The sequence below is a fragment of the Micropterus salmoides genome, unplaced genomic scaffold (assembly GCF_014851395.1).
Source record: "Micropterus salmoides isolate LMB-PRFRI ecotype aquatic unplaced genomic scaffold, ASM1485139v1 Ms_hic_scaffold_2, whole genome shotgun sequence".
Taxonomy (NCBI): Eukaryota; Metazoa; Chordata; class Actinopteri; order Centrarchiformes; family Centrarchidae; genus Micropterus; species Micropterus salmoides.
The window spans coordinates 13394518-13421718 of NW_024041150.1; the positions used below are offsets into that span (position 1 = coordinate 13394518).

The following is a 27201-nucleotide window of genomic DNA, read 5'->3' on the forward strand; positions in this document are numbered from 1 at the left end:
TTCTGAAGTATTTATAGTGTATGAGTCACATGGTTAGCATCGATTCCAATATAAAGGCCTTAATAGATGTTGACTGTCACATGAGGTGACAGCTTTACAGTATCACCTATGAACTAGACAGAAGTGGAAGACACCAACATAGTTTTAAAACAAACAACTGATGCAGATAGAGAAAGGGATATTATAACTTTTCATTCTGGGTAAGTACATTTTTAAGAATATACACTTTTTTTCTTTTTTTACATGTATTCATCGGATATTGTATGCATTTCTATTTCTTTGTAAATTATGTGTAATTCATGTATATTACCACATACCTAAAGTGATAATAAGTGATTACCACATGAAGTCATTAGTATATTTTCAAAATATTATATCTGTAAAAAATAATGTATTTTTATATAATTTTGCTTTAACAGTTTCTTTTTATGATATTAGAGTTTCTCTGATATTGGAGTTTATTCCCTAATTACAAGTTATAAAGGATAAAAATACTCCTATAATGAATTCAGTCATTTGCAGTAAAAGTTGTATACTGGTAGAAATTATATTTTATTTTAAATAATCTGTTTCATTTAAAATACAAATGGACAGAGATACAGAGAACAAAAAATCATACAAATGTTTGATTCCGCTGTATTCTCATAGAAATTCCAACATTAACATTATATTGAATGCAATGGTGATAGTAACTAGCAACTTTCTTTTTGTGAGTAAGTTACTGTATTGTTTGATTTGATAGATTCATGTGAAGACAAGATGGGCACCACATGGACCATATCAATTGTCCTGATTCTAATGGGTAAGCTGAGTGATTTTAAACCCTCTTTCTACTCTCTAAAATATTAGAAAAGGTGTGGGTGTAACGATAGCCAGCTAGGCTTTGCAGTGAGTAAACCTCACTCCCTTAAGAGATGCACTAGCGACCAACACTAGCACCCATGGGTTTTAGCCTCCTCGTTAGCGCGTCTGTCTCCCGTACCCGAGGTGGCATGTTTGTGTCTGGACCTTTCAGTACAACCAAGGGCCGGTTACATGGGCTGAAGTTGAACCAAAGGGAGAGTACATTTATTCAACTACAGAAAACAAACCTGACAACCAGTGTTGGGCAGTAACGCGTTACTGTAATAATATTACTTTTCACAGTAGTGTAACTAATTACTTTTCTAAAACAGTAATATTATTACAGTTTATGCAAGTGATGCAGCATTACTCGTTACTGATCGCACCATCCTTGACGTGAATCCATGACTGTATAGCAGCTCAGCGGGACTGGAACTTCTGTTGGTCATGTCCACTGATAGCCAAAAACTAAAGGAAGAAAGGAGAACGAGGGAGAGAGGCGTTATTTCCACAGCTGTAGCTACTGCCATTTTTGTGTCACAGTCTAAGATGCAAAGAACATTGTCGTCTTTAATTGTAAACTCTGTGCGAACAGCAAAAGGCTTTCAACCGTGAACAATTCAACATCTGATTTTTTGAAGCATCTCCTGAAGCAGCACAGCAAAATCAAACTTGCAGAAAAAAACTCTGGCAGCAACTATCACTGATGCTTGGACTCGTTGGTAGAGAGTGGCGTTAACGTAATGTTTTGTAACTGCTCTTATAAACAGGCAACAGCTTTTCAAAAGTCGGGATTGGCTTGCTTAATTTTTTTAATTAAGCCCGTTGTGTTAAGAAACTTTAGGCCTAGGCTATAAGCTTTGTAAAAACCACAGTCCTTGCTGCTGTTATGAATATGATATTAGTTAAAAAGTAAGAAGAGACTGCTTTGTTTGGGGGGGAAGGGGTGGTAGTGAGAGTCTCCAATAATTAGCCTATAATTTGGAATATCATATTTGACTGAGGAGCATATGTTCATGAAGCACCTTCTCTTGCTTGCTGGCTCCTCCTTCTCTCTCGTGAACAACGCTGCACAAACTTGTCCAAAGTTAGAATACCCCCCTAGTAGGCTAGTAAATTAAAAGCACTTAGATTATCACGATGCCACTACCCCTTCCATACTTCCGTACAACAAAAGGGAAGAGGTAAGGGAGGGAGACCCTGTTAATAGAGAGGGGTTCCCTGAAAGTGAACGTAGTGGTACAGATTTTAAATCACAAACGCTCCTAATATATTGACATGGGAGGTCTAACATGTCAGGTAATAACTGCTGACATAGAATGTTGTGTAATTACATATTTTACTCTGTTAAATGGGCAATAACACAACCTGAAGTTAAGGTGGATGCAATATTTCTCATACAAAGACAAATGGGAGTCTTGTATCACACTTACATCAAGTTACTTTGCATTACATTGGATCTATGATAAGGTTAGTTGCACCAGTGACTGACCAGAGGCCTATACAACGAAGGGGATTCAACCTAGCCAGATTTAACTCAGTGTCATCAAGGTAAATCAGGGTTGACAACCGTTGACTGCCTACATTGGTGTTAAACAGTCCCACGATGGTGAATAAGATGTTGGTTAGTTGTTTCGGTGGCATCTTATTTGGGGTTTGTGCATGTTGGCATAAAAGGTGCATGAGGAAATGCAGGCAAAGTTTTTCATAATGGTGCATGCTCCAAATTAGTATGAGGAGTGTAAAGAAACCTTAAGGGCCAGGCACCTGCACAAATGTGGTGGTCAACAGAAATCTGTTGAGTATGAAAAACTTAAATAAATAAATAAACTTTTAAATAAATAATTGAGTGCACTTTTTTTCTCTTGAACCCCTCTCCTACAAAATGTTTGTGCACATCCAAGTCAACGGCCAAATCTTGGTGGCAGCGTATTGAATGCACTTGTAGGTTACTTTACAGTGTTATTGTTTTATTTCTCTATTTAGTCTATTGGACTCTTCTATTATTTGTAATATGATTGAGAGGTAACGGTGCAACTGCAGATTGGCGCTGGGAAGAGGGTTAACAATCCAAGACAAATAATAGTGTTACATTTATGAGGGAAACAAATCACAAATCTAAGAATTTGAATATTCTTTGACATTATAGTTGTAAATTTTATAAAAATTTAAAAACCACTTCACTTGGCTAGGTTAGATGATATGATATGATGTGTTGTGATATAATGTTGATTGTGCTCTACAGCAACAGCAGGAACAACGGCACCTGCTTCAACATCAACCACTGTGTCAACACAGACACTTGCTACTTCAACAAAGACACCTGCTACAACAACAACTGCAGCAACAACAGTGTCAAAAACCACGACACCTGCTCCAATAATTGCAAAAACAACACGTGCTGCAACAACTTCTCCAAAAACAACAATAACAGCAGCAACAACAGTGTCAAAAACGACACGTGCTCCAACAACTGCAAAAACAACAGTACGTGCTCCGCCAACAACTGCAAAAACAACAGTACGTGCTCCGCCAACAACTGCAAAAACAACAGTACGTGCTCCGCCAACAACTGCAAAAACAACAGTACGTGCTCCGCCAACAACTGCAAAAACAACAATACGTGCTCCGCCAACAACTGCAAAAACAACAGTACGTGCTCCGACAACTACAACCTCTTCAAAAACAACATTAAGAACTGCAGCAATAACAGTGTCAAAGAAAACGACACGTGCTCCAACAACAAGTTCTTCAAAAACAACAAGAAGAACTGCAGCAACAATAGTGTCAAAAACAACACGTGTTCCGACAACTACAAAAACAACACGTTCTAGAACAACTTCTCCAAAAACAACAAGAAGAACTGCAGCAACAATAGTGTCAAAAACGACACGTGTTCCAACAACTACAAAAACAACACGTTCTAGAACAACTTCTCCAAAAACAACAAGAAGAACTGCAGCAACAATAGTGTCAAAAACGACACGTGTTCCAACAACTACAAAAACAACACGTTCTAGAACAACTTCTCCAAAAACAACTAGAAGAACTGCAGGAACAACAGTGACGAAAACAACGACACGTGCTCCAACAACTGCAAAAACGACAACATATGCTTCAACAACAACTTCTCAAAAAACAACAATAACAACTGCAGCAACAACTGTGTCAAAAACGACACCTGCTCCAAAAACTGCTTCAACAACGACACCTGCCGTGACAACAACTGAGGCAACAATAACTGTTCCCACAACAACTGCATCAACAACTAAGGCAACAACGATAACTGTCCCCACAACAACTGAATCAACGACACCTACTCCAACAACTGAGGCAACAACCACACCTGCCAGGACAACAATTGAAGCAACGACACCTGGTCCAACAACTGCGCCAACAACGACACCTGGTCCAACAACTGAGGAAACAACGAGACCAACCCCGACAGCAACTGAAGCAACGACAACTACTCCAACAACTGAGGCAACAACGACACATGCTCCAACAACTGTTCCCACAACAACTGCATCAGCAATAGAATCAACAACACCTGCTCCAACAACAACAACTGTCCCCACAACAACTGAAGCAACGACACCTACTCCAACAACTGAGGCGACAACAACACCTTTTCCAACACCAACAACCACACCTGCCGGGATAACAACTGATGCAACAACGACATCTCCAACAACTGAGGGAACAACCACACCTGCTTCAACAACTGAGGAAACAATGAAACCAACCACTACAACAACTGAAGCCACTATGACATCTCCAACAACTGAAGCAACAACGACATCTGCTCCAACAACTCAGGCAACAACGACACCTGCCGCGACAACAGCTGAAGCAACAACAAATACTCCAACAACAACAACTGTCCCCACAACAACTGAAACAACGATACCTACTCCAACAATTGAGGCGACAACTACACCTGTTCCAACACCTGAGGCAAACACCACACCTGCCCGGACAACAACTGAAGCAACAACGGCATCTCCAACAACTGATGAAACAACGACACCAGCTCCAACAACTGAGGGAACAACGACACCTGCTTCAACAACTGAGGAAATAACAAGTGTCCTGACAACAAGAGCATCAACAACAACACCTACCCTGACAACAACTGAAGCAACAATGACACCTGCCCCAACAACACATGAAGCAACAACGACTCCTGCGCCGACAACAACACCTGCTCCAACAACTGCTTCAACAACGACACCTGCTTCAACAACTGAGGCAACAATGACACCAACCCCAACAACAACTGAAGCAACAATGACATCTCCAACAACTGAAGCAACAACGACATCTGCTCCAACAACTGAAGCAGCGACATCTGCTCCAACAACTGCTTCAACAACGACACCTGCTTCAACAACTGAGGCAACAATGACACCAACCCCAACAACAACTGAAGCAACAATGACATCTCCAACAACTGAAGCAACAACGACATCTGCTCCAACAACTGAGGCAACAACGACGCCTGCCGCGACAACAGCTGAAGCAACGACAACTGTTCCCACAACAACTGCATCAACAACCGATACAACAACACCTGCTCCAACAACAACAACTGTCCCCACAACAACTGAAGCAACGACACCTACTCCAAATATTGAGGCGACAACGACACCTGTTCCAACAATTGAGGCGACAACGACACCTGTTCCAACACCTGAGGCAAACACTACACCTGCCCGGACAACAACTGAAGCAACAACGGCATCTCCAACAACTGATGAAACAACGACACCAGCTCCAACAACTGAGGGAACAACGACACCTGCTTCCACAACTGAGGAAATAACAAGTGTCCTGATAACAAGAGCATCAACAACAACACCTACCCTGACAACAACTGAAGCAATGACAACAACTGCCCCGACAACAACTGAAGCAACAACGACACCTGCCCCAACAACAAATGAAGCAACAACGACACATGCGCCAAAAACAACACCTGCTCCAACAACTGCTTCAACAACGACACCTGCTTCAACAACTGAGGCAACAATGACACCAACCCCAACAACAACTGAAGCAACAATGACATCTCCAACAACTGAAGCAACAACGACATCTGCTCCAACAACTGAAGCAACGACATCTGCTCCAACAACTGCTTCAACAACGACACCTACTTCAACAACTGAGGCAACAATGACACCAACCCCAACAACAACTGAAGCAACAATGACATCTCCAACAACTGAAGCAACAATGACATCTGCTCCAACAACTGAGGCAACAACGACACCTGCCCCGACAACAAATGAAGCAACGACATCTCCAACAACTGAAGCAACAATGACACCTGCTCCAACAACTGTTCCCACAACAACTGCATCAACAAATGAAGCAACAACATCTGCTCCAACAACTGAAGCAACAACGACATCTGCTCCAACAACTGCTTCAACAACGACACCTACTTCAACAACTGAGGCAACAATGAAACCAACCCCAACAACAACTGAAGCAACAATGACATCTCCAACAACTGAAGCAACAACGACATCTGCTCCAACAACTGAGGCAACAACGACACCTGCCGCGACAACAGCTGAAGCAATGACAAATACTCCAACAACTGAGGCAACAACAACTGTTCCCACAACAACTGCATCAACAACTGAAACAACAACAACTGCTCCAACAACAACAACTGTCCCCACAACAACTGAAGCAACGACACCTACTCCAACAATTGAGGCGACAACGACACCTGAGGCAAACACCACACCTGCCCGGACAATAACTGAAGCAACAACGGCATCTCCAACAACTGATGAAACAACGACACCAGCTCCAACAACTGAGGGAACAACGACACCTGCTTCCACAACTGAGGAAATAACAAGTGTCCTGACAACAAGAGCATCAACAACAACACCTACCCTGACAACAACTGAAGCAATGACAACAATGACATCTCCAACAACTGAAGCAACAACGACTTCTGCTCCAACAAATGAAGCAACAACGACACCTGCCCCGACAACAAATGAAGCAACGACATCTCCAACAACTGAAGCAACAATGACACCTGCTCCAACAACTGTTCCCACAACAACTGCATCAACAAATGAAGCAACAACATCTGCTCCAACAACTGAAGCAACAACGACATCTGCTCCAACAACTGCTTCAACAACGACACCTACTTCAACAACTGAGGCAACAATGAAACCAACCCCAACAACAACTGAAGCAACAATGACATCTCCAACAACTGAAGCAACAACGACATCTGCTCCAACAACTGAGGCAACAACGACACCTGCCGCGACAACAGCTGAAGCAATGACAAATACTCCAACAACTGAGGCAACAACAACTGTTCCCACAACAACTGCATCAACAACTGAAACAACAACAACTGCTCCAACAACAACAACTGTCCCCACAACAACTGAAGCAACGACACCTACTCCAACAATTGAGGCGACAACGACACCTGAGGCAAACACCACACCTGCCCGGACAATAACTGAAGCAACAACGGCATCTCCAACAACTGATGAAACAACGACACCAGCTCCAACAACTGAGGGAACAACGACACCTGCTTCCACAACTGAGGAAATAACAAGTGTCCTGACAACAAGAGCATCAACAACAACACCTACCCTGACAACAACTGAAGCAATGACAACAATGACATCTCCAACAACTGAAGCAACAACGACTTCTGCTCCAACAAATGAAGCAACAACGACACCTGCGCCAACAACAACACCTGCTCCAACAACTGCTTCAACAACGACACCTGCTTCAACAACTGAGGCAACAACGACACCAACCCCAACAACAACTGAAGCAACAATGACATCTCCAACAACTGAAGCAACAACGACATCTGCTCCAACAACTGAAGCAACAACGACATCTGCTCCAACAACTGCTTCAACAACGACACCTACTTCAACAACTGAGGCAACAATGACACCAACCCCAACAACAACTGAAGCAACAATGACATCTCCAACAACTGAAGCAACAACGACATCTGCTCCAACAACTGAGGCAACAACGACACCTGTCCCGACAACAACTGAAGCAACGACATCTCCAACAACTGAAGCAACAATGACACCTGCTCCAACAACTATTCCCACAACAACTGCATCAACAAATGAAGCAACAACATCTGCTCCAACAACGACAACTGTCCCCACAACAACTGAAGCAACGACACCTACTCTAACAACTGAGGTGAAAACGACACCTGTTCCAACAACTGAGGCAACAACCACACCTGCCCAAACAACAACTGAAGCAACAACGGCATCGCCAACAACTGAAGGAACGACACCTACTCCAACAACTGAAGCAACAACGACACCTGTTCCAACAACTGAGGCGACAACAACTGTCCCCACAACAACTGAAGCAACGACACCTACTCCAACAACTGAGGCAACAACAACACCTGTTCCAACACCCGAGGCAACAACCACACCTGCCCGGACAACAAGTGAAGCAACAACGGTATCTCCAACAACTGAAGAAACAACGACACCAGCTTCAACAACTGAGGCAAGAACGAGTGCCCCGACAACAACTGAAGCAATGACGACAACTGCCCCGACAACAACTGACGCAACAACGACACCTGCCCCAAAAACAAATGAAGCAACAACACCACCTGCTCCAACAACAACAACTGCACCAAACACGACAACTGCACCAACAACGACACCTGCGCCGACAACAAGTGAAGCAACAACACCTGCTCCAACAACTGCGCCAACAACGATACCTGGTCCAACAACTGAGGCAACAACAAGACCAACCCCGACAGCAACTGAAGCAACGACAACTACTCCAACAACTGAGGCAAACACCACACCTGCCCGGACAACAACTGAAGCAACAACGGCATCTCCAACAACTGATGAAACAACGACACCAGCTCCAACAACTGAGGGAACAACAACACCTGCTTCAACAACTGAAGAAATAACAAGTTTCCTGACAACAAGAGCATCAACAACAACACCTACCCTGACAACAACTGAAGCAATGACAACAACTGCCCCGACAACAACTGAAGCAACAATGACACCTGCCCCAACAACTGAAGCAACGACACCTGCTCCAACAACTGCTTCAACAACGACACCTGCCGCGACAACAAATGAAGCAACAACGACATCTGCTCCAACAACGACAACTGTCCCCACAACAACTGAAGCAACGACACCTACTCTAACAACTGAGGCGACAACTACCACTACCATATCTACAACTACTGCACCTACAACTGTAGCACTCATTACAACAGCAGTGACTTTCAGATCTGTTCAAAGCACATTTACAAGTGACTTGAGCAATCAATCATCTGCAGCATTTAAAGATCGAGTTTCAATGATAAAGACACAGGTAAGTCAAACTGTTAGAATAAAATCTTCTGGTACAATTACTGGAGCTCAGTCCCCCATTCAGAGAACTGAAATCTTATGGTAACACTTTAAATACAGCTAATACTCTTTTTACTTAGTATTTACTGTGTTAATTTTTTCCAAATGTTTGTTTTCCAGTAAGTAACCAGTATTTACAAAAATAGTATAATTTACTTACTCAGTTGTTCTATAGTCCTAGGCCTATAGTCTTGTTTATAAGTAAATACTTAATTAAAAGTTGATTCATACAACAAAATTAGATTGTAAATCGCGGGCTTTATTATAAAGTGTTACCACTGTTATCATTAAAACCAAGTTTCTTAAAGTATCAATAACCTTAGTAACCTTCAAAAATAAGTATTAAGGCTGTATTGTATCTGATAAAACATTTAGGGGCTGATTTACTACCACCAGTTGAAAAAATGTGCACACTGACTAGAAATACACATGAAGAAACGTAATGCTTCTGCAAAAAATTAATATGTCATCTGTTATTTTTTGAATCATGTAGTGGTTATCATCATTATTTTTCCTCCTGTCTGTCTTTCTTCTGGAGTAGTTTTTCTGCGCTACAGAATTGACAGGAAACAAAAGAAAAAGAAAAAACAGTAAAATATGAAAAACTTTTACTCTTGCTAGACAGTCTATGATAGAGATATCAAGGGTTAAATATAATGACAAACTAGAATATTTGCATTTTTATGCTGCAGCTGCTGCTGCTGCAGAATAATAATAATAATTATTATATGAAATAAAGAGTGAAGATAACTAAACTACACCTCCAGCTCACTGTACAACTTAGGCAAACATATATGTGAAATGTGTTTAAGTACGATTTGTTTTCTGTTTCTGCAGCTTGAACCTGTGTTCCTAAAGGCATTTCCTTCCTCCTTCAGGTCCTTGGACGTGGTGTCATTCAGGTAATTTGTTAAGACTTAAAATTTTAAGAGTAGTGACCAAAATGTGATATTTCAAAAATATTTTATGTTTCTCCATCTGCAGAAGTGGATCAGTCATCAATGACGTGAACCTTCTCTTTGCAAGCACATCTGTTCCTAATAATATTGAGATTGGGAGGGTTTTGATCAATGATAGTTTAAACGTCACTGGCTTCGACATTGAAAGGAGCTCAATCAAAGTGAATGACACCCTATATTCGTATCTGCTTGCTTCAACAACTGCTCCAACAACTGAGGCAACAACGACACCTACTCCAACAACTGAAGCAACGACACCTGCTCCAACAACACGTGCTCCGACAACTGCAAAAACAACAACGCGTGCTCCAACAACTTCTTCAGAAACAACAACAAGAACTGCAGCAACAACAGTGTCAAAAACAACCACACGTGCTCCAACAACTGTAAAAACAACACATTCTAGAACAACAACTTCTCCAAAAACAACAAGAAGAACTGCAGCAACAACAGTGTCAAAAGCAACCACACGTGCTCCGACAACTGTAAAAACAACACATTCTAGAACAACAACTTCTCCAAAAACAACAAGAAGAACTTCAGCAACAACAGTGTCAAAAGCAACAACACGTGCTCCAACAACTTCTTCAAAAACAACAAGAAGAACTGCAGCAACAACAGTGTCAAAAGCAACAACACGTGCTCCAACAACAACTTCTTCAAAAACAACAAGAACTGCAGCAACAACAGTGACAAAAACAACGACACCTGCTCCAACCACTGCTTCAACAACGACATCTGCCGCGACAACAACTGAAGCAACAATGACATCTTCTCCAACAACTGAAGCAACAACGGCACCTGCTTCAACAACGACAACTGTCCTCACAACAACTGAAGCAACGACACCTACTCCAACAACTGAGGCGACAACGACATCTTTTCCAACACCTGAGGCAACAACCACACTTGCCCGGACCACAACTGAAGCAACAACAACTGCATCAACAACTGAAGCAACAACACCGACTCCAACGCCTGAGGCAACAACTACACCTGCTCGGGCAACAACTGAAGCAACAACGACATCTCCAACAACTGAGGGAACAACGACACCTGTTTTAACAACTGAGGAAACAACAACAGCATCAACAACGACACCTGCCCCAACAACAACTGAAGCAACAACAACACCTGCTACACCAACTGAGGCAACGACACCCGCTCCAACAACTGCGCCAACGACACCTGCTCCAACAACTGAGGCAACAACGACACCAGCCCCGACAACAATGACACATTCTCCAACAACTGAGGGAACAACAACCATCTCCACAACAACTGCATCAACAACTGAAGCAACAACACCTGCTCCAACAACAATTGAAGCAAAAACGACACCTGCTCAAACAACTCAAGCAACAACGACACCTGCTCCAACACCTGAAGCAACAACCACACCTGCCCCGACAACAACTGAAGCAACAACGACATCTTCTCCAACAACCGAAGCAACGACACCTGCCCCGACAACAACTGAAGCAACAACAACTGTTCCCACAACAACTGAAGCAACACCTGCTCCAACAGCTACGCCAACGACACTTACTCCAGCAACTGCAGAAACAACGACATCTGCCGCGACAACAATTGAAGCAACAACGACACCTGCTCAAACAACTCAAGTAACAACCACACCTGCTCCAACACCTGAAGCAACAACACCTGCTCCAACAACAATTGAAGCAAAAACGACACCTGCTCAAACAACTGAAGCAACAATGACACCTGCTCCAACACCTGAAGCAACAACCACACCTGCCCCGACAACAACTGAAGCAACAACGACATCTTCTCCAACAACCGAAGCAACGACACCCGCCCCGACAACAACTGAAGCAACAACTGAAGCAACACCTGCTCCAACAGCTACGCCAACGACACCTACTCCAGCAACTGCAGAAACAACGACATCTGCCGCGACAACAATTGAAGCAACAACGACACCTGCTCAAACAACTCAAGTAACAACCACACCTGCTCCAACACCTGAAGCAAAAACCACACCTGCCCCAACAACAACTGAAGCAACAACAACTTTTCCCACAACAACTGAAGCAACAACTGAAGCAACACCTGCTCCAACAACAACAACTGTCCCCACAACAACTGAAATAACAACACCTGCTCCAACAGCTACGCCCATGACACCTACTCCAACAACTGCAGAAACAACGACATCTGCCCTGACAACTGTTCCCACAACAACTGAAGCAACACCTGCTCCAACAACGACAACTGTCCCCACAACAACTGAAACAACGAAATCTCCAACAACTCAGGGAACAACAAGTGTCCTGACAACAACAGCATCAACAACGACACCTGTCCCGACAACAACTGAAGCAATGACGACAACTGCCCCGACAACAACTGAAGCAACAACGACATCACCAACAACTCAGGGAACAACAAGTGTCCTGACAAAAACAGCATCAACAACGACACCTGTCCCGACAACAACTGAAGCAATGACGACAACTGCCCTGACAACAACTGAAGCAACAACGACACCTGCTCCAACAACTGAAGCAACAACGACACCTGCTCCAACAACTGAAGCAACAACGACACCTACTCCACCAACTGAGACAACGACACATTCTCCAACAACTGAGGGAACAACAACTATCTCCACAACAACTGCATCAACAACTGAAGCAACAACACCTGCTCCAACAACTGCTCCAACAGCTACGCCAACGACACCTACTCCAACAACTGCAGAAACAACGACATCTGCCCCAACAACAACTGAAGAAACAACGACATCTCCAACAACTGCGGAAACAATGACACCAACCTCGACAACCACTGAAGCAACAATGACATCTCCAACAACTGAAGCAACGACACCTGCTCCAACAACTGCGGGTACAACAACAACTATCTCCACAACAACTGCATCAACAGCTGAAGCAACAACACCTGCTCCAACAACTGCAGAAACAACGACATCTGCCCCAACAACAACTGAAGCAACAACAACAACTGCTCCAACAGCTGAAGCAACAACCACACCTGCCCTGACAACAACTGAAGCAACAACCACATCTACTCCAACAACCAAAGCAACGACATCTTCTCCAGCAACCGAACCAATGACACCTGCCCCGACAACAACTGAAGCAATGACAGCTGTTCCCACAACAACTGCATCAACAACAGCAACTGTCCCCACAACAGCTGAAGCCACAACCACACCAACCCCGACAACAACTGAAGTAACAATGACATCTCCAACAACTGAAACAACGACACCTGCTCCAACAACTGCTTCAACAACGACACCTGCTTCAATAACTGAGGCAATAATGACACCAACCCCGACAACAACTGAAGCAACAATGACATCTCCAACAAATGAAGCAACGACACCTGCTCCAACAACAGCTTCAACAACAACACCTGCTGCGACAACAACTGAAGCAACGACAACTACTCCAACGCCTGAGGCAACAACCACACCTGCCGGGACAACAACTGAAGCAACAACGACATCTCCAACAACTGTGGGAACAATGACACCAACCCCGACAACAACTGAAGCAACATTGACATCTCCAACAACTGAAGCAACGACACCTGCTCCAACAACTGCTTCAACAACAACACCTGCCGATACAACAACTCAAGCAACAATGACATCTTCCCCAACAATTGAAGCAACAACAAAACCTGCTCCAACAACGACAACTGTCCCCACAACAACTGAAGCAACGACACCTACTCCAACAACTGAGGCGACAACGACACCTTCTCCAACAACAGAAGCAACGACATCTTCTCCAACAACCGAAGCAACGACACATGCCCCGACAACAACTGAAGCAATGACAGCTGTTCCCACAACAACTGCATCAACAACAGCAACTGTCCCCACAACAGCTGAAGCCACAACCACACCTGCCGGGACAACAACTGAAGCAACAACGACATCTCCCACAACTGAGGGAACAATGACACCAACCCCGACAACAACTGAAGCAACAATGACATCTCCAACAACTGAAGCAACGACACCTGCTCCAACAACTGCTTCAACAACGACACCTGCTTCAACAACTGAGGCAACAATGACACCAACCCCGACAACAACTGAAGCACCAATGACATCTCCAACAAATGAAGCAACGACACCTGCTCCAACAACAGCTTCAACAACAACACCTACCGCAACAACAAGTGAAGCAACAATGACATCTTCTCCAACAATTGAAGCAACAACGACACCTACTGCAGCAACGACAACTGCCACCACAACAACTGAAGTAACGACACCTACTCCAATGCCTGAGGCAACAACCACACCTGCCGGGACAACAACTGAAGCAACAACGACATCTCCAACAACTGTGGGAACAATGACACCAACCCCGACAACAACTGAAGCAACAATGACATCTCCAACAACTGAAGCAACGACACCTGCTCCAACAACTGCTTCAACAACAACACCTGCCGATACAACAACTCAAGCAACAACGACATCTTCCCCAACAATTGAAGCAACAACAACACCTGCTCCAACAACGACAACTGTCCCCACAACAACTGAAGCAACGACACCTACTCCAACAACTGAGGCGACAACGACACCTTCTCCAACAACCGAAGCAACGACATCTTCTCCAACAACCGAAGCAACGACACATGCCCCGACAACAACTGAAGCAATGACAGCTGTTCCCACAACAACTGCATCAACAACAGCAACTGTCCCCACAACAGCTGAAGCCACAACCACACCTGCCGGGACAACAACTGAAGCAACAACGACATCTCCCACAACCGAGGGAACAATGACACCAACCCCGACAACAACTGAAGCAACAATGACATCTCCAACAACTGAAGCAACGACACCTGCTCCAACAACTGCTTCAACAACGACACCTGCTTCAACAACTGAGGCAACAATGACACCAACCCCGACAACAACTGAAGCACCAATGACATCTCCAACAAATGAAGCAACGACACCTGCTCCAACAACAGCTTCAACAACAACACCTACCGCGACAACAAGTGAAGCAACAATGACATCTTCTCCAACAATTGAAGCAACAACGACACCTACTGCAGCAACGACAACTGTCACCACAACAACTGAAGTAACGACACCTACTCCAATGCCTGAGGCAACAACCACACCTGCCGGGACAACAACTGAAGCAACAACGACATCTCCAACAACTGTGGGAACAATGACACCAACCCCGACAACAACTGAAGCAACAATGACATCTCCAACAACTGAAGCAACGACACCTGCTCCAACAACGACAACTGTCCCCACAACAACTGAAGCAACGACACCTACTCCAACAACTGAGGCGACAACTACCACTACCATATCTACAACTACTAGTACCACATCTACAACTACCGCACCTACAACTGTAGCACTCATTACAACAGCAGTGACTTTCAGATCTCTTCAAAGCACATTTACAAGTGACTTGAGCAATCAATCATCTGCAGCATTTAAAGATCGAGTTTCAATGATAAAGACACAGGTAAGTTAAACTCTTAAAATAAAATCTTCTGGTACAATTACTGGAGCTCAGTCCCCCATTCAGAGAACTGAAATGTTATGGTAACACAGCAAATTACTCTACTTAGTATTTACTTTTTGTATCTTTCTAGGTTTGTCTCTTTCTAGGTATTAATTTTTTCCAAATGTTTGTTTTCCAGTAAGTAACCAGTATTTACAAAAATAGTATAATTTACTTACTCAGTTGTTCTATAGTCCTAGGCCTATAGTCTTGTTTATAAGTAAATACTTAATTAAAAGTTGATTCATACAACAGAATTAGATTGTAAATCACAAGCTTTATTATAAAGTGTTACCACTGTTATCATTAAAACCAAGTTTCTTAAAGTATCAATAACCTTAGTAACCTTAAAAAATAAGCATTAAGGCATGCTAAACTTCAATAATTGTACTGTATCTGATAAAACATATAGGGCCTGATTTACTAAAGGTTTGCGTGAGTAAACACCTGTGCAAAAGTCTCTACAATGCAATTTCATGTGAGTGCAACAGCATCTGTATAAGTTTGAAAGGAAGGTGCAAACTGCCAAGTGTTACGAGGAGATGGCTGCTGTTATCGTTGCCAGAAGGAGACACAGCCGTAATGAATGAAAACATTGACAGATTAACAATATTAGATAATATTATTCTATATCCAAGTACTGAAAAACAGTTATTTTATTTTATTTATTGGATGAACTGAAAATGAAAATAGACGCTGGCGTCAGAAAAAACGCTTTGGTGGACACGGGCCCTAAATCACCCATAACAGGTACTAAAATTGCACGTGCAATATTTTAGAATGCACACAAAACTTAGTACTCTTTAATCGGGATTTTAGTAAATCAGGCCCTTTGTACAAAGAATTGAAACACAGCTAGCGAATGGTCAATTCCTCAAGTAGAATTTCCCTACATAGAAAGGAATCGAACACCAGTTGAAAAAATGTGCACACTGACTAGAAATACACATGAAGAAACGTAATTGCTTCTGCAAGAAATTAACATGTCATCTGTTATTTTTTGAATCCTGTAGTGGTTATCATCATTATTTTTCCTCCTGTCTGTCTTTCTACTGGACTAGTTTTTCTGCGCTACAGAAATGAAAAAGAAAAAACAGTAAAATATGAAAAACCTTTACTCTTGCTGGACAGTCTATGACAGAGATATCAAGGGTTAAATATAATGACAAACTAGAATTTTTGCATTTTTATTCTGCTGTTGCTGCTGCTGCAGAATAATAATAATAATAATTACATGAAATAAAGAGCCAAGATAACTAAACTACACCTCCAGCTCACTGTACAACTTAGGCAAACATATATGTGAAATGTGTTTAAGTACGATTTGTTTTTTGTTTCTGCAGCTTGAACCTGTGTTCCTAAAGGCATTTCCTTCCTCCTTCAGTTCCTTGGATGTGGTGTCTTTCAGGTAATTTGATAAGAATTACAGTGTTACAATTGGCCAAAATCTGGTATTTCAAAAATATTTTATGTTTCTCCATCTGCAGAAGTGGATCAGTCATCAATGACGTGAACCTTCTCTTTGCAAGCACATATGTTCCTAATAATACTGAGATTAGGGGTGTTTTGATCAGTGATAGTTTAAACGTCACTGGCTTCGACATTGAAAGGAGCTCAATCACCGTGAATGGCACTATATTTCCTGATCTACCTGCTCCAACAACCGAAGCAACAACGACACCTGCTCCAACAACTGAAGCAACAACGGCTCCTGTCCAGACAACAACTCAAGCAACAACGACACCTGCCTCGACAACAACTCAAGCAACAACGACACGTCCGCCGACAACAACTGCAAAAACAACAACGCGTGCTCCAACAACCTCTTCTAAAACAACAATAAGGACTGCAGCAACAACAGTGTCAAAAACAACCACACGTGCTCCAACAACTGTAAAAACAACACGTTCTAGAACAACAACTTCTCCAAAAACAACAAGAAGAACTGCAGCAACAACAGTGTCAAAAGCAACAACACGTGCTCCAACAACAACTTCTTCAAAAACAACAAGAACTGCAGCAACAACAGTGTCAAAAACAACGACACCTGCTCCAACCACTGCTTCAACAACGACATCTGCCGCAACAACAACTGAAACAACAACATCATCTTCCCCAACAATAGAAGCAACAACGACACCTGCTCCAACAACGACAACTGTCCCCACAACAACTGAAGCAACGACACCTACTCTAACAACTGAGGCGACAACGACACCTTTTCCAACACCTGAGGCAACAACCACACCTGCCCGGACTACAACTGAAGTAACAACAACATCTCCAACAACTAAGGAAACAACAACTGTCCTGACAACAACAGCATCAACTACGACACCTGCCCCAACGACAACTGAAGCAACGACAACTGCCCTGACAAAAACTGAAGCAACAAGGACACCTGCTCCACCGACTGAGGCAACAACACCTACTCCAACAACTGCCGAAACAACGACATCTGCTCCAACAACAACTGAAGCAACAATGACACCTGCTCAAACAACTCAAGCAACAACGACACCTGCTCCAACAGCTGAAGCAACAACCACACGTGCCCTGACAACGACTGAAGCAATAACATCTTCTCCAACAACCGAAGCAACGACAACAACTGAACCAACATTGACACCTGCTCCAATAGCTACGTCAACCACAACTACTCCAACAACTGCAGAAACAACGACATCTGCCCCAACAACAACTGAAGCAACAACACCTGCTCCAACAGCTACGCCAACGACACTTACTCCAACAACTGCAGAAACAACGACTCCTACTCCAACAACTCCAGAAACAACGACATCTTCTCCAACAACCAAAGCAACAACACCTGCCCTGACAACAACTGAAGCAATGACAACTGTTCCCACAACAACTGCATCAACAACTGAAGCAACAACACCTGCCCCAACAACGACAACTGTCCCCACAACAGCTGAAGCCACGACATCTACTCCAACGCCTGAGGCAACAACCACACCTGCCGGGACAACAACTGAAGCAACAACGACATCTCCAACAACTGAGGAAACAATGACACCAACCCCGACAACCACTGAAGCAACAATTACATCTCCAACAACTGAAGCAACGACACCTGCTTCACCAACTGAGGCAACGACCCCTGCTCCAACAACTGCGGGTACAACAACAACTATCTCCACAACAACTGCATCAACAGCTGAAGCAACAACACCTGCTCCAACAACTGCAGAAACAACGACATCTGCCCCAACAACAACTGAAGCAACAACAACACCTGCTCCAACAGCTGAAGCAACAACTACACCTGCCCTGACAACAACTGAAGCAACAACGACATCTTCTCCAACAATTGAAGCAACAACGAAACCTACTGTAACAACGACAACTGTCACCACAACAACTGAAACAACAGCGACATCTCCAACAACTCAGGGAACAACAAGTGTCCTGACAACAACAGTATCAACAACGACAACTGTCCCGACAACCACTGAAGCAGTGACGACAACTGCCCCGAAAACAACTGAAGCAACAACGACACCTGCTCCAACAACTGAAGCAACAACGACACCTACTCCACCAACTGAGACAACAACACATTCTCCAACAAATGAGGGAACAACAACTATCTCCACAACAACTGCATCAACAACTGAAGCAACAACACCTGCTCCAACAACTGCTCCAACAGCTACGCCAACGACACCTACTCCAACAACTACAGAAACGACACCTACTCCACCAACTGAGACAACGACACATTCTCCAACAACTGAGGGAACAACAACTATCTCCACAACAACTGCATCAACAACTGAAGCAACAACACCTGCTCCAACAACTGCTCCAACAGCTACGCCAACGACACCTACTCCAACAACTGCAGAAACAACGACATCTGCCCCAACAACAACTGAAGCAACAACAACACCTGCTCCAACAGCTGAAGCAACAACCACACCTGCCGGGACAACAACTGAAGCAACAACGACATCTCCCACAACTGAAACAACGACACCTGCCCCGACAACAACTGAAGCAATGACAGCAACTGTCCCCACAACAGCTGAAGCCACAACCACACCTGCCGGGACAACAACTGAAGCAACAACGACATCTCCCACAACTGAGGGAACAATGACACCAACCCCGACAACAACTGAAGTAACAATGACATCTCCAACAACTGAAACAATGACACCTGCTCCAACAACTGCTTCAACAACGACACCTGCTTCAACAACTGAGGCAATAATGACACCAACCCCGACAACAAGTGAAGCAACAATGACATCTTCTCCAACAACCGAAGCAATGACACCTGCCCCGAAAACAACTGAAGCAATGACAGCTGTTCCCACAACAACTGCTTCAACAACACATTCTCCAACAAATGAGGGAACAACAACTATCTCCACAACAACTGCATCAACAACTGAAGCAACAACACCTGCTCCAACAACTGCTCCAACAGCTACGCCAACTACACCTACTCCAACAACTACAGAAACAACGACACCTACTCCACCAACTGAGACAACGACACATTCTCCAACAACTGAGGGAACAACAACTATCTCCACAACAACTGCATCAACAACTGAAGCAACAACACCTGCTCCAACAACTGCTCCAACAGCTACGCCAACGACACCTGCTCCAACAACTGCAGAAACAACGACACCTACTCCAACAACTGCAGAAACAACGACATCTGCCCCAACAACAACTGAAGCAACAACGACATCTTCTCCAACAACCGAAGCAACAACACCTGCCCTGACAACAACTGAAGCAACAACACCTGCCCCAACAACGACAACTGTCCCCACAACAGCTGATGCCACGACATCTACTCCAACGCCTGAGGCAACAACCACACCTGCCGGGACAACAACTGAAGCAACAATGACATCTCCAACAAATGAAGCAAAGACACCTGCTCCAACAACTGCTTCAACAACGACACCTGCTTCACCAACTGAGGCAACGACCCCTGCTCCAACAACTGCGGGTACAACAACTATCTCCACAACAACTGCATCAACAGCTGAAGCAACAACACCTGCTCCAACAACTGCAGAAACAATGACATCTGCCCCAACAACAACTGAAGCAACAACAACACCTGCTCCAACAGCTGAAGCAACAACCACACCTGCCCTGACAACAACTGAAGTAACAACGACATCTTCTCCAACAACCAAAGCAACGACATCTTCTCCAACAACCGAAGCAACGACACCTGCCCCGACAACAACTGAAGCAATGACAGCTGTTCCCAAAACAACTGCATCAACAACAGCAACTGTCCCCACAACAGCTGAAGCCACAACCACACCTGCCGGGACAACAACTGAAGCAACAACGACATCTCCCACAACTGAGGGAACAATGACACCAACCCCGACAACAACTGAAGTAACAATGACATCTCCAACAACTGAAACAACGACACCTGCTCCAACAACTGCTTCAACAACGACACCTGCTTCAACAACTGAAGAAACAACGACATCTGCCCTAACAACAACTGAAGCAACAACGACATCTTCTCCAACAACCGAAGCAACAACACCTGCCCTGACAACAACTGAAGTAACAACACCTGCCCCAACAACGACAACTGTCCCCACAACAGCTGAAGCCACGACATCTACTCCAACAACTGCGGGTACAACAACTATCTCCACAACAACTTCATCAACTGCTGAAGCAACAACAACTGCAGAAACAACGACATCTGCCCCAACAACAACTGAAGCAACAACAACACCTGCTCCAACAGCTGAAGCAACAACCACACCTGCCCTGACAACAACTGAAGCAACAACGACATCTTCTCCAACAACCAAAGCAACGACATCTTCTCCAACAACCGAAGCAACGACACCTGCCCCGACAACAACTGAAGCAATGACAGCTGTTCCCACAACAACTGCATCAACAACAGCAACTGTCCCCACAACAGCTGAAGCCACAACCACACCTGCCGGGACAACAACTGAAGCAACAACGACATCTCCCACAACTGAGGGAACAATGACACCAACCCCGACAACAACTGAAGTAACAATGACATCTCCAACAACTGAAACAACGACACCTGCTCCAACAACTGCTTCAACAACGACACCTGCTTCAACAACTGAGGCAATAATGACACCAACCCCGACAACAACTGAAGCAACAATGACATCTCCAACAAATGAAGCAACGACACCTGCTCCAACAACAGCTTCAACAACACCACCTGCTGCGACAACAAGTGAAGCAACAATGACATCTTCTCCAACAATTGAAGCAACAACGACACCTACTGCAACAACGACAACTGTCCCCACAACAACTGAAGCAACGACAACTACTCCAACGCCTGAGGCAACAACCACACCTGCCGGGACAACAACTGAAGCAACAACGACATCTCCAACAACTGTGGGAACAATGACACCAACCCCGACAACAACTGAAGCAACGACACCTGCTCCAACAACTGCTTCAACAACGACACCCACCGATACAACAACTCAAGCAACAACGACATCTTCCCCAACAATTGAAGCAACAACAACACCTGCTCCAACAACGACAACTGTCCCCACAACAACTGAAGCAACGACACCTACTCCAACAACTGAGGCGACAACTACCACTACCATATCTACAACTACTACTACCACATCTACAACTACCGCACCTACAACTGTAGCACTCATTACAACAGCAGTGACTTTCAGATCTCTTCAAAGCACATTTACAAGTGACTTGAGCAATCAATCATCTGCAGCATTTAAAGATCGAGTTTCAATGATAAAGACACAGGTAAGTTAAACTCTTAAAATAAAATCTTCTGGTACAATTACTGGAGCTCAGTCCCCCATTCAGAGAACTGAAATGTTATGGTAACACTTTAAATACAGCAAATACTCTTTTTACTTAGTATTTACTTTTTGTATCTTTCTAGGTGTTAATTTTTTCCAAATGTTTGTTTTCCAGTAAGTAACCAGTATTTACAAAAATAGTATAATTTACTTACTCAGTTGTTCTATAGTCCTAGGCCTATAGTCTTGTTTATAAGTAAATACTTAATTAAAAGTTGATTCATACAACAGAATTAGATTGTAAATCACAAGCTTTATTATAAAGTGTTACCACTGTTATCATTAAAACCAAGTTTCTTAAAGTATCAATAACCTTAGTAACCTTAAAAAATAAGCATTAAGGCATGCTAAACTTTAATAATTGTACTGTATCTGATAAAACATATAGGGCCTGATTTACTAAAGGTTTGCGTGAGTAAACACCTGTGCAAAAGTCTCTACAATGCAATTTCATGTGAGTGCAACAGCATCTGTATTTAATAAGTTTGAAAGGAAGGTGCAAACTGCCAAGTGTTACGAGGAGATGGCTGCTGTTATCGTTGCCAGAAGGAGACACAGCCGTAATGAATGAAAACATTGAGAGATTAACAATATTAGATAATATTATTCTATATCCAAGAACTGAGAAACAGTTATTTTATTTTATTTATTGGATGAACTGAAAATGAAAATAGACGCTGGCGTCAGAAAAAACGCTTTGATGGCATTTTTATTCTGCTGCTGCTGCTGCTGCAGAATAATAATAATAATAATTACATGAAATAAAGAGCCAAGATAACTAAACTACACCTCCAGCTCACTGTACAACGTAGGCAAACATATATGTGAAATGTGTTTAAGTACGATTTGTTTTTTGTTTCTGCAGCTTGAACCTGTGTTCCTAAAGGCATTTCCTTCCTCCTTCAGTTCCTTGGACGTGGTGTCATTCAGGTAATTTGATAAGAATTACAGTGTTACAATTGGCCAAAATCTGGTATTTCAAAAATATTTTATGTTTCTCCATCTGCAGAAGTGGATCAGTCATCAATGACATGAACCTTCTCTTTGCAAGCACATATGTTCCTAATAATACTGAGATTAGGGGTGTTTTGATCAGTGATTTAAACGTCACTGGCTTCGACATTGAAAGGAGCTCAATCACCGTGAATGGCACTATATTTCCTGATCTACCTGCTCCAACAACCGAAGCAACAACGACACCTGCTCCAACAACTGAAGCAACAACGGCTCCTGTCCAGACAACAACTCAAGCAACAACGACACCTGCCTCGACAACAACTCAAGCAACAACGACACGTCCGCCGACAACAACTGCAAAAACAACAACGCGTGCTCCAACAACCTCTTCTAAAACAACAATAAGGACTGCAGCAACAGTGTCAAAAACAACAACACGTACTCCAACAACTGTACAAACAACACGTTCTAGAACAACAACTTCTCCAAAAACAACAAGAAGAACTGCAGCAACAACAGTGTCAAAAGCAACAACACGTGCTCCAACAACAACTTCTTCAAAAACAACAAGAACTGCAGCAACAACAGTGTCAAAAACAACGACACCTGCTCCAACCACTGCTTCAACAACGACATCTGCCGCAACAAAGACTGAAACAACAACAACATCTTCCCCAACAATAGAAGCAACAACGACACCTGCTCCAACAACGACAACTGTCCCCACAACAACTGAAGCAACGACACCTACTCTAACAACTGAGGTGACAACGACACCTTTTCCAACACCTGAGGCAACAACCACACCTGCCCGGACTACAACTGAAGTAACAACAACATCTCCAACAACTAAGGAAACAACAACTGTCCTGACAACAACAGCATCAACTACGACACCTGCCCCAACGACAACTGAAGCAACGACAACTGCCCCGACAACAACTGAAGCAACAAGGACACCTGCTCCACCGACTGAGGCAACAACACCTACTCCAACAACTGCCGAAACAACGACATCTGCCCCAACAACAACTGAAGCAACAATGACACCTGCTCAAACAATTCAAGCAACAACGACACCTGCTCCAACAGCTGAAGCAACAACCACACGTGCCCTGACAACAACTGAGGCAATAACGACATCTTCTCCAACACCTGCTCCAACAGCTACGCCAACAACACCTACTCCAACAACTGCCGAAACAACGACATCTGCCCCAACAACAACTGAAGCAACAATGACACCTGCTCAAACAATTCAAGCAACAACGACACCTGCTCCAACAGCTGAAGCAACAACCACACCTGCCCTGACAACAACTGAGGCAATAACGACATCTTCTCCAACACCTGCTCCAACAGCTACGCCAACAACATCTACTCCAACAACTGCAGCAACGACACCTGCTCAAACAACAACAACTGTCCCCACAACATCTGAAGCAACGACATCTACTCCAACAACTGCTTCAACAACGACACCTGCCCGGAAAACAACTGAAGTCACAACGACATCTTCCCCAACAATTGAAGCAACAACGACACCTGCTCCAACAGCTGAAGCAACAACCACACCTGCCCTGACAACAACTGAAGCAACAACGACACCTACTCCATCAACCGAAGCAACGACACCTGCCCCGACAACAACTAAAGCAACAACACCTGCTCCAACAACGACACCTGCCGTGACAACAACTGAAGCAGCAACGACATCTTCCCCAACAACTGAAGCAATGACACCTACTGCAATAACTGAGGTGACAACGACACCTGCTCCAACACCTGAGGCAACAACCACACCTGCCCGGACAACAACTGAAGCAACAATGACATCTCCAACAACTGAAGCAACACCTGCTCCAACAACGACACCTGCCGCGACAACAACTGAAGCAACAACGTCATCTGCCCCAACAACTGAGGCAACGACACCTGCTCCAACAACTGTGGGAACAACAATAAGTATCTCCACAACAACTGCATCAACAACTGCTTCAACAACGACACCTGCCGTGACAACAACTGAAGCAACAACGACATCTTCCCCAACAGCTGAAGCAACAACAACAACTGAAGCAACAACTGTCCCGACAATAACTGCAACGACAGCTGCCCTAACAACAACGACACCTGCTCCAACAGCTGAAGCAACAACCACACCTGCCCTGACAACAACTGAAGCAACAACGACATCTTCTCCATCAACCGAAGCAACGACACCTGCCCCGACAACAACTAAAGCAACAACACCTGCTCCAACAACGACACCTGCCGTGACAACAACTGAAGCAACAACGACATCTTCCCCAACAACTGAAGCAATGACACCTACTGCAATAACTGAGGTGACAACGGCACCTGCTCCAACACCTGAGGCAACAACCACACCTGCCCCGACAACAACTAAAGCAACAACACCTGCTCCAACAACGACACCTGCCGTGACAACAACTGAAGCAACAACGACATCTTCCCCAACAACTGAAGCAATGACACCTACTGCAATAACTGAGGTGACAACGACACCTGCTCCAACACCTGAGGCAACAACCACACCTGCCCCGACAACAACTAAAGCAACAACACATGCTCCAACAACGACACCTGCCGTGACAACAACTGAAGCAACAATGACATCTTCCTCAACAACTGAAGCAATGACACCTACTGCAATAACTGAGGTGACAACGACACCTGCTCCAACACCTGAGGCAACAACCACACCTGCCCGGACAACAACTGAAGCAACAATAACATCTCCAACAACTGAAGCAACACCTGCTCCAACAACGACACCTGCCGCGACAACAACTGAAGCAACAACGACATCTGCCCCAACAACTGAAGCAACGACACCTACTCCAACAACTGAGGTGACAACGACACCTGCTCCAACAACTGAGGCAACGACAACTGTTCCCAGAACAACTGCATTAACAACTGAAGCAACAACGGCATATCCAACAACTCAGGGAACAACAAGTGTCCTGACAATATCAGCATCAATGACACCTTCCCCAACAACAACTGAAACAATGACGACAACTGCCCCGACAACAACTGAAGCAATGACAATTGCCCCGACAACAACTGAAGCAACGACGACACCTGCTTCACCAACTGAGGCAACAACACCTGCTCCACCAACTGAAGCAACAACAATAAGTATCTCCACAACAACTGCATCAACAACTGCTTCAACAACGACACCTGCCCCGACAACAACTGAAGCAACAACGACATCTTCCCCATCAGCTGAAGCAACAACAACAACTGAGGCAACAACTGTCCCGACAATAACTGCAACGACAGCTGCCCTAACAACAATGACAACTACTCAAACAACTGAGGCGACAACGACACCTGCCCCGACAACAACTGAACCAACGACCCCTGCCCCAACAACAACTGAAAGCACGACACCTGCGCCAACAACTCAGGGAACAACAAATGTCCTGACAACAACAGCATCAACAACAACACCTGTCCCGACAAGAACTGAAGCAATGACGACAACTGCCCTGACAACAACTGCAGCAACGACACCTACTCCAACAACTGCCTCATCAAC

General features: G+C 44.2%; 3 protein-coding genes across 3 annotated transcripts; all 3 read left to right on the forward strand.

The window, feature by feature from the left end:
* The first annotated feature begins 5218 nt into the window (after positions 1–5218).
* On the forward strand, positions 5219–8882 carry LOC119911882 (salivary glue protein Sgs-3-like). Its single transcript, XM_038730863.1, has 3 exons — positions 5219–5790; positions 7039–7569; positions 8847–8882. The coding sequence occupies exons 1-3, from the start codon at positions 5248–5250 to the stop codon at positions 8880–8882; spliced, it is 1110 nt and encodes a 369-aa protein (XP_038586791.1). The 5' UTR covers positions 5219–5247.
* Positions 8883–12313: 3431 nt separating this feature from the next.
* LOC119911883 (mucin-2-like) lies at positions 12314–20321 on the forward strand. Its single transcript, XM_038730864.1, has 3 exons — positions 12314–15762; positions 17145–17209; positions 20261–20321. The coding sequence occupies exons 1-3, from the start codon at positions 12388–12390 to the stop codon at positions 20319–20321; spliced, it is 3501 nt and encodes a 1166-aa protein (XP_038586792.1). The 5' UTR covers positions 12314–12387.
* Positions 20322–20971: 650 nt separating this feature from the next.
* Positions 20972–27132, forward strand: LOC119911884 (mucin-2-like). The gene is made up of 4 exons (XM_038730865.1): positions 20972–22611; positions 23536–23600; positions 23680–26755; positions 27046–27132. The coding sequence occupies exons 1-4, from the start codon at positions 21055–21057 to the stop codon at positions 27130–27132; spliced, it is 4785 nt and encodes a 1594-aa protein (XP_038586793.1). The 5' UTR covers positions 20972–21054.
* Positions 27133–27201: the final 69 nt, after the last annotated feature.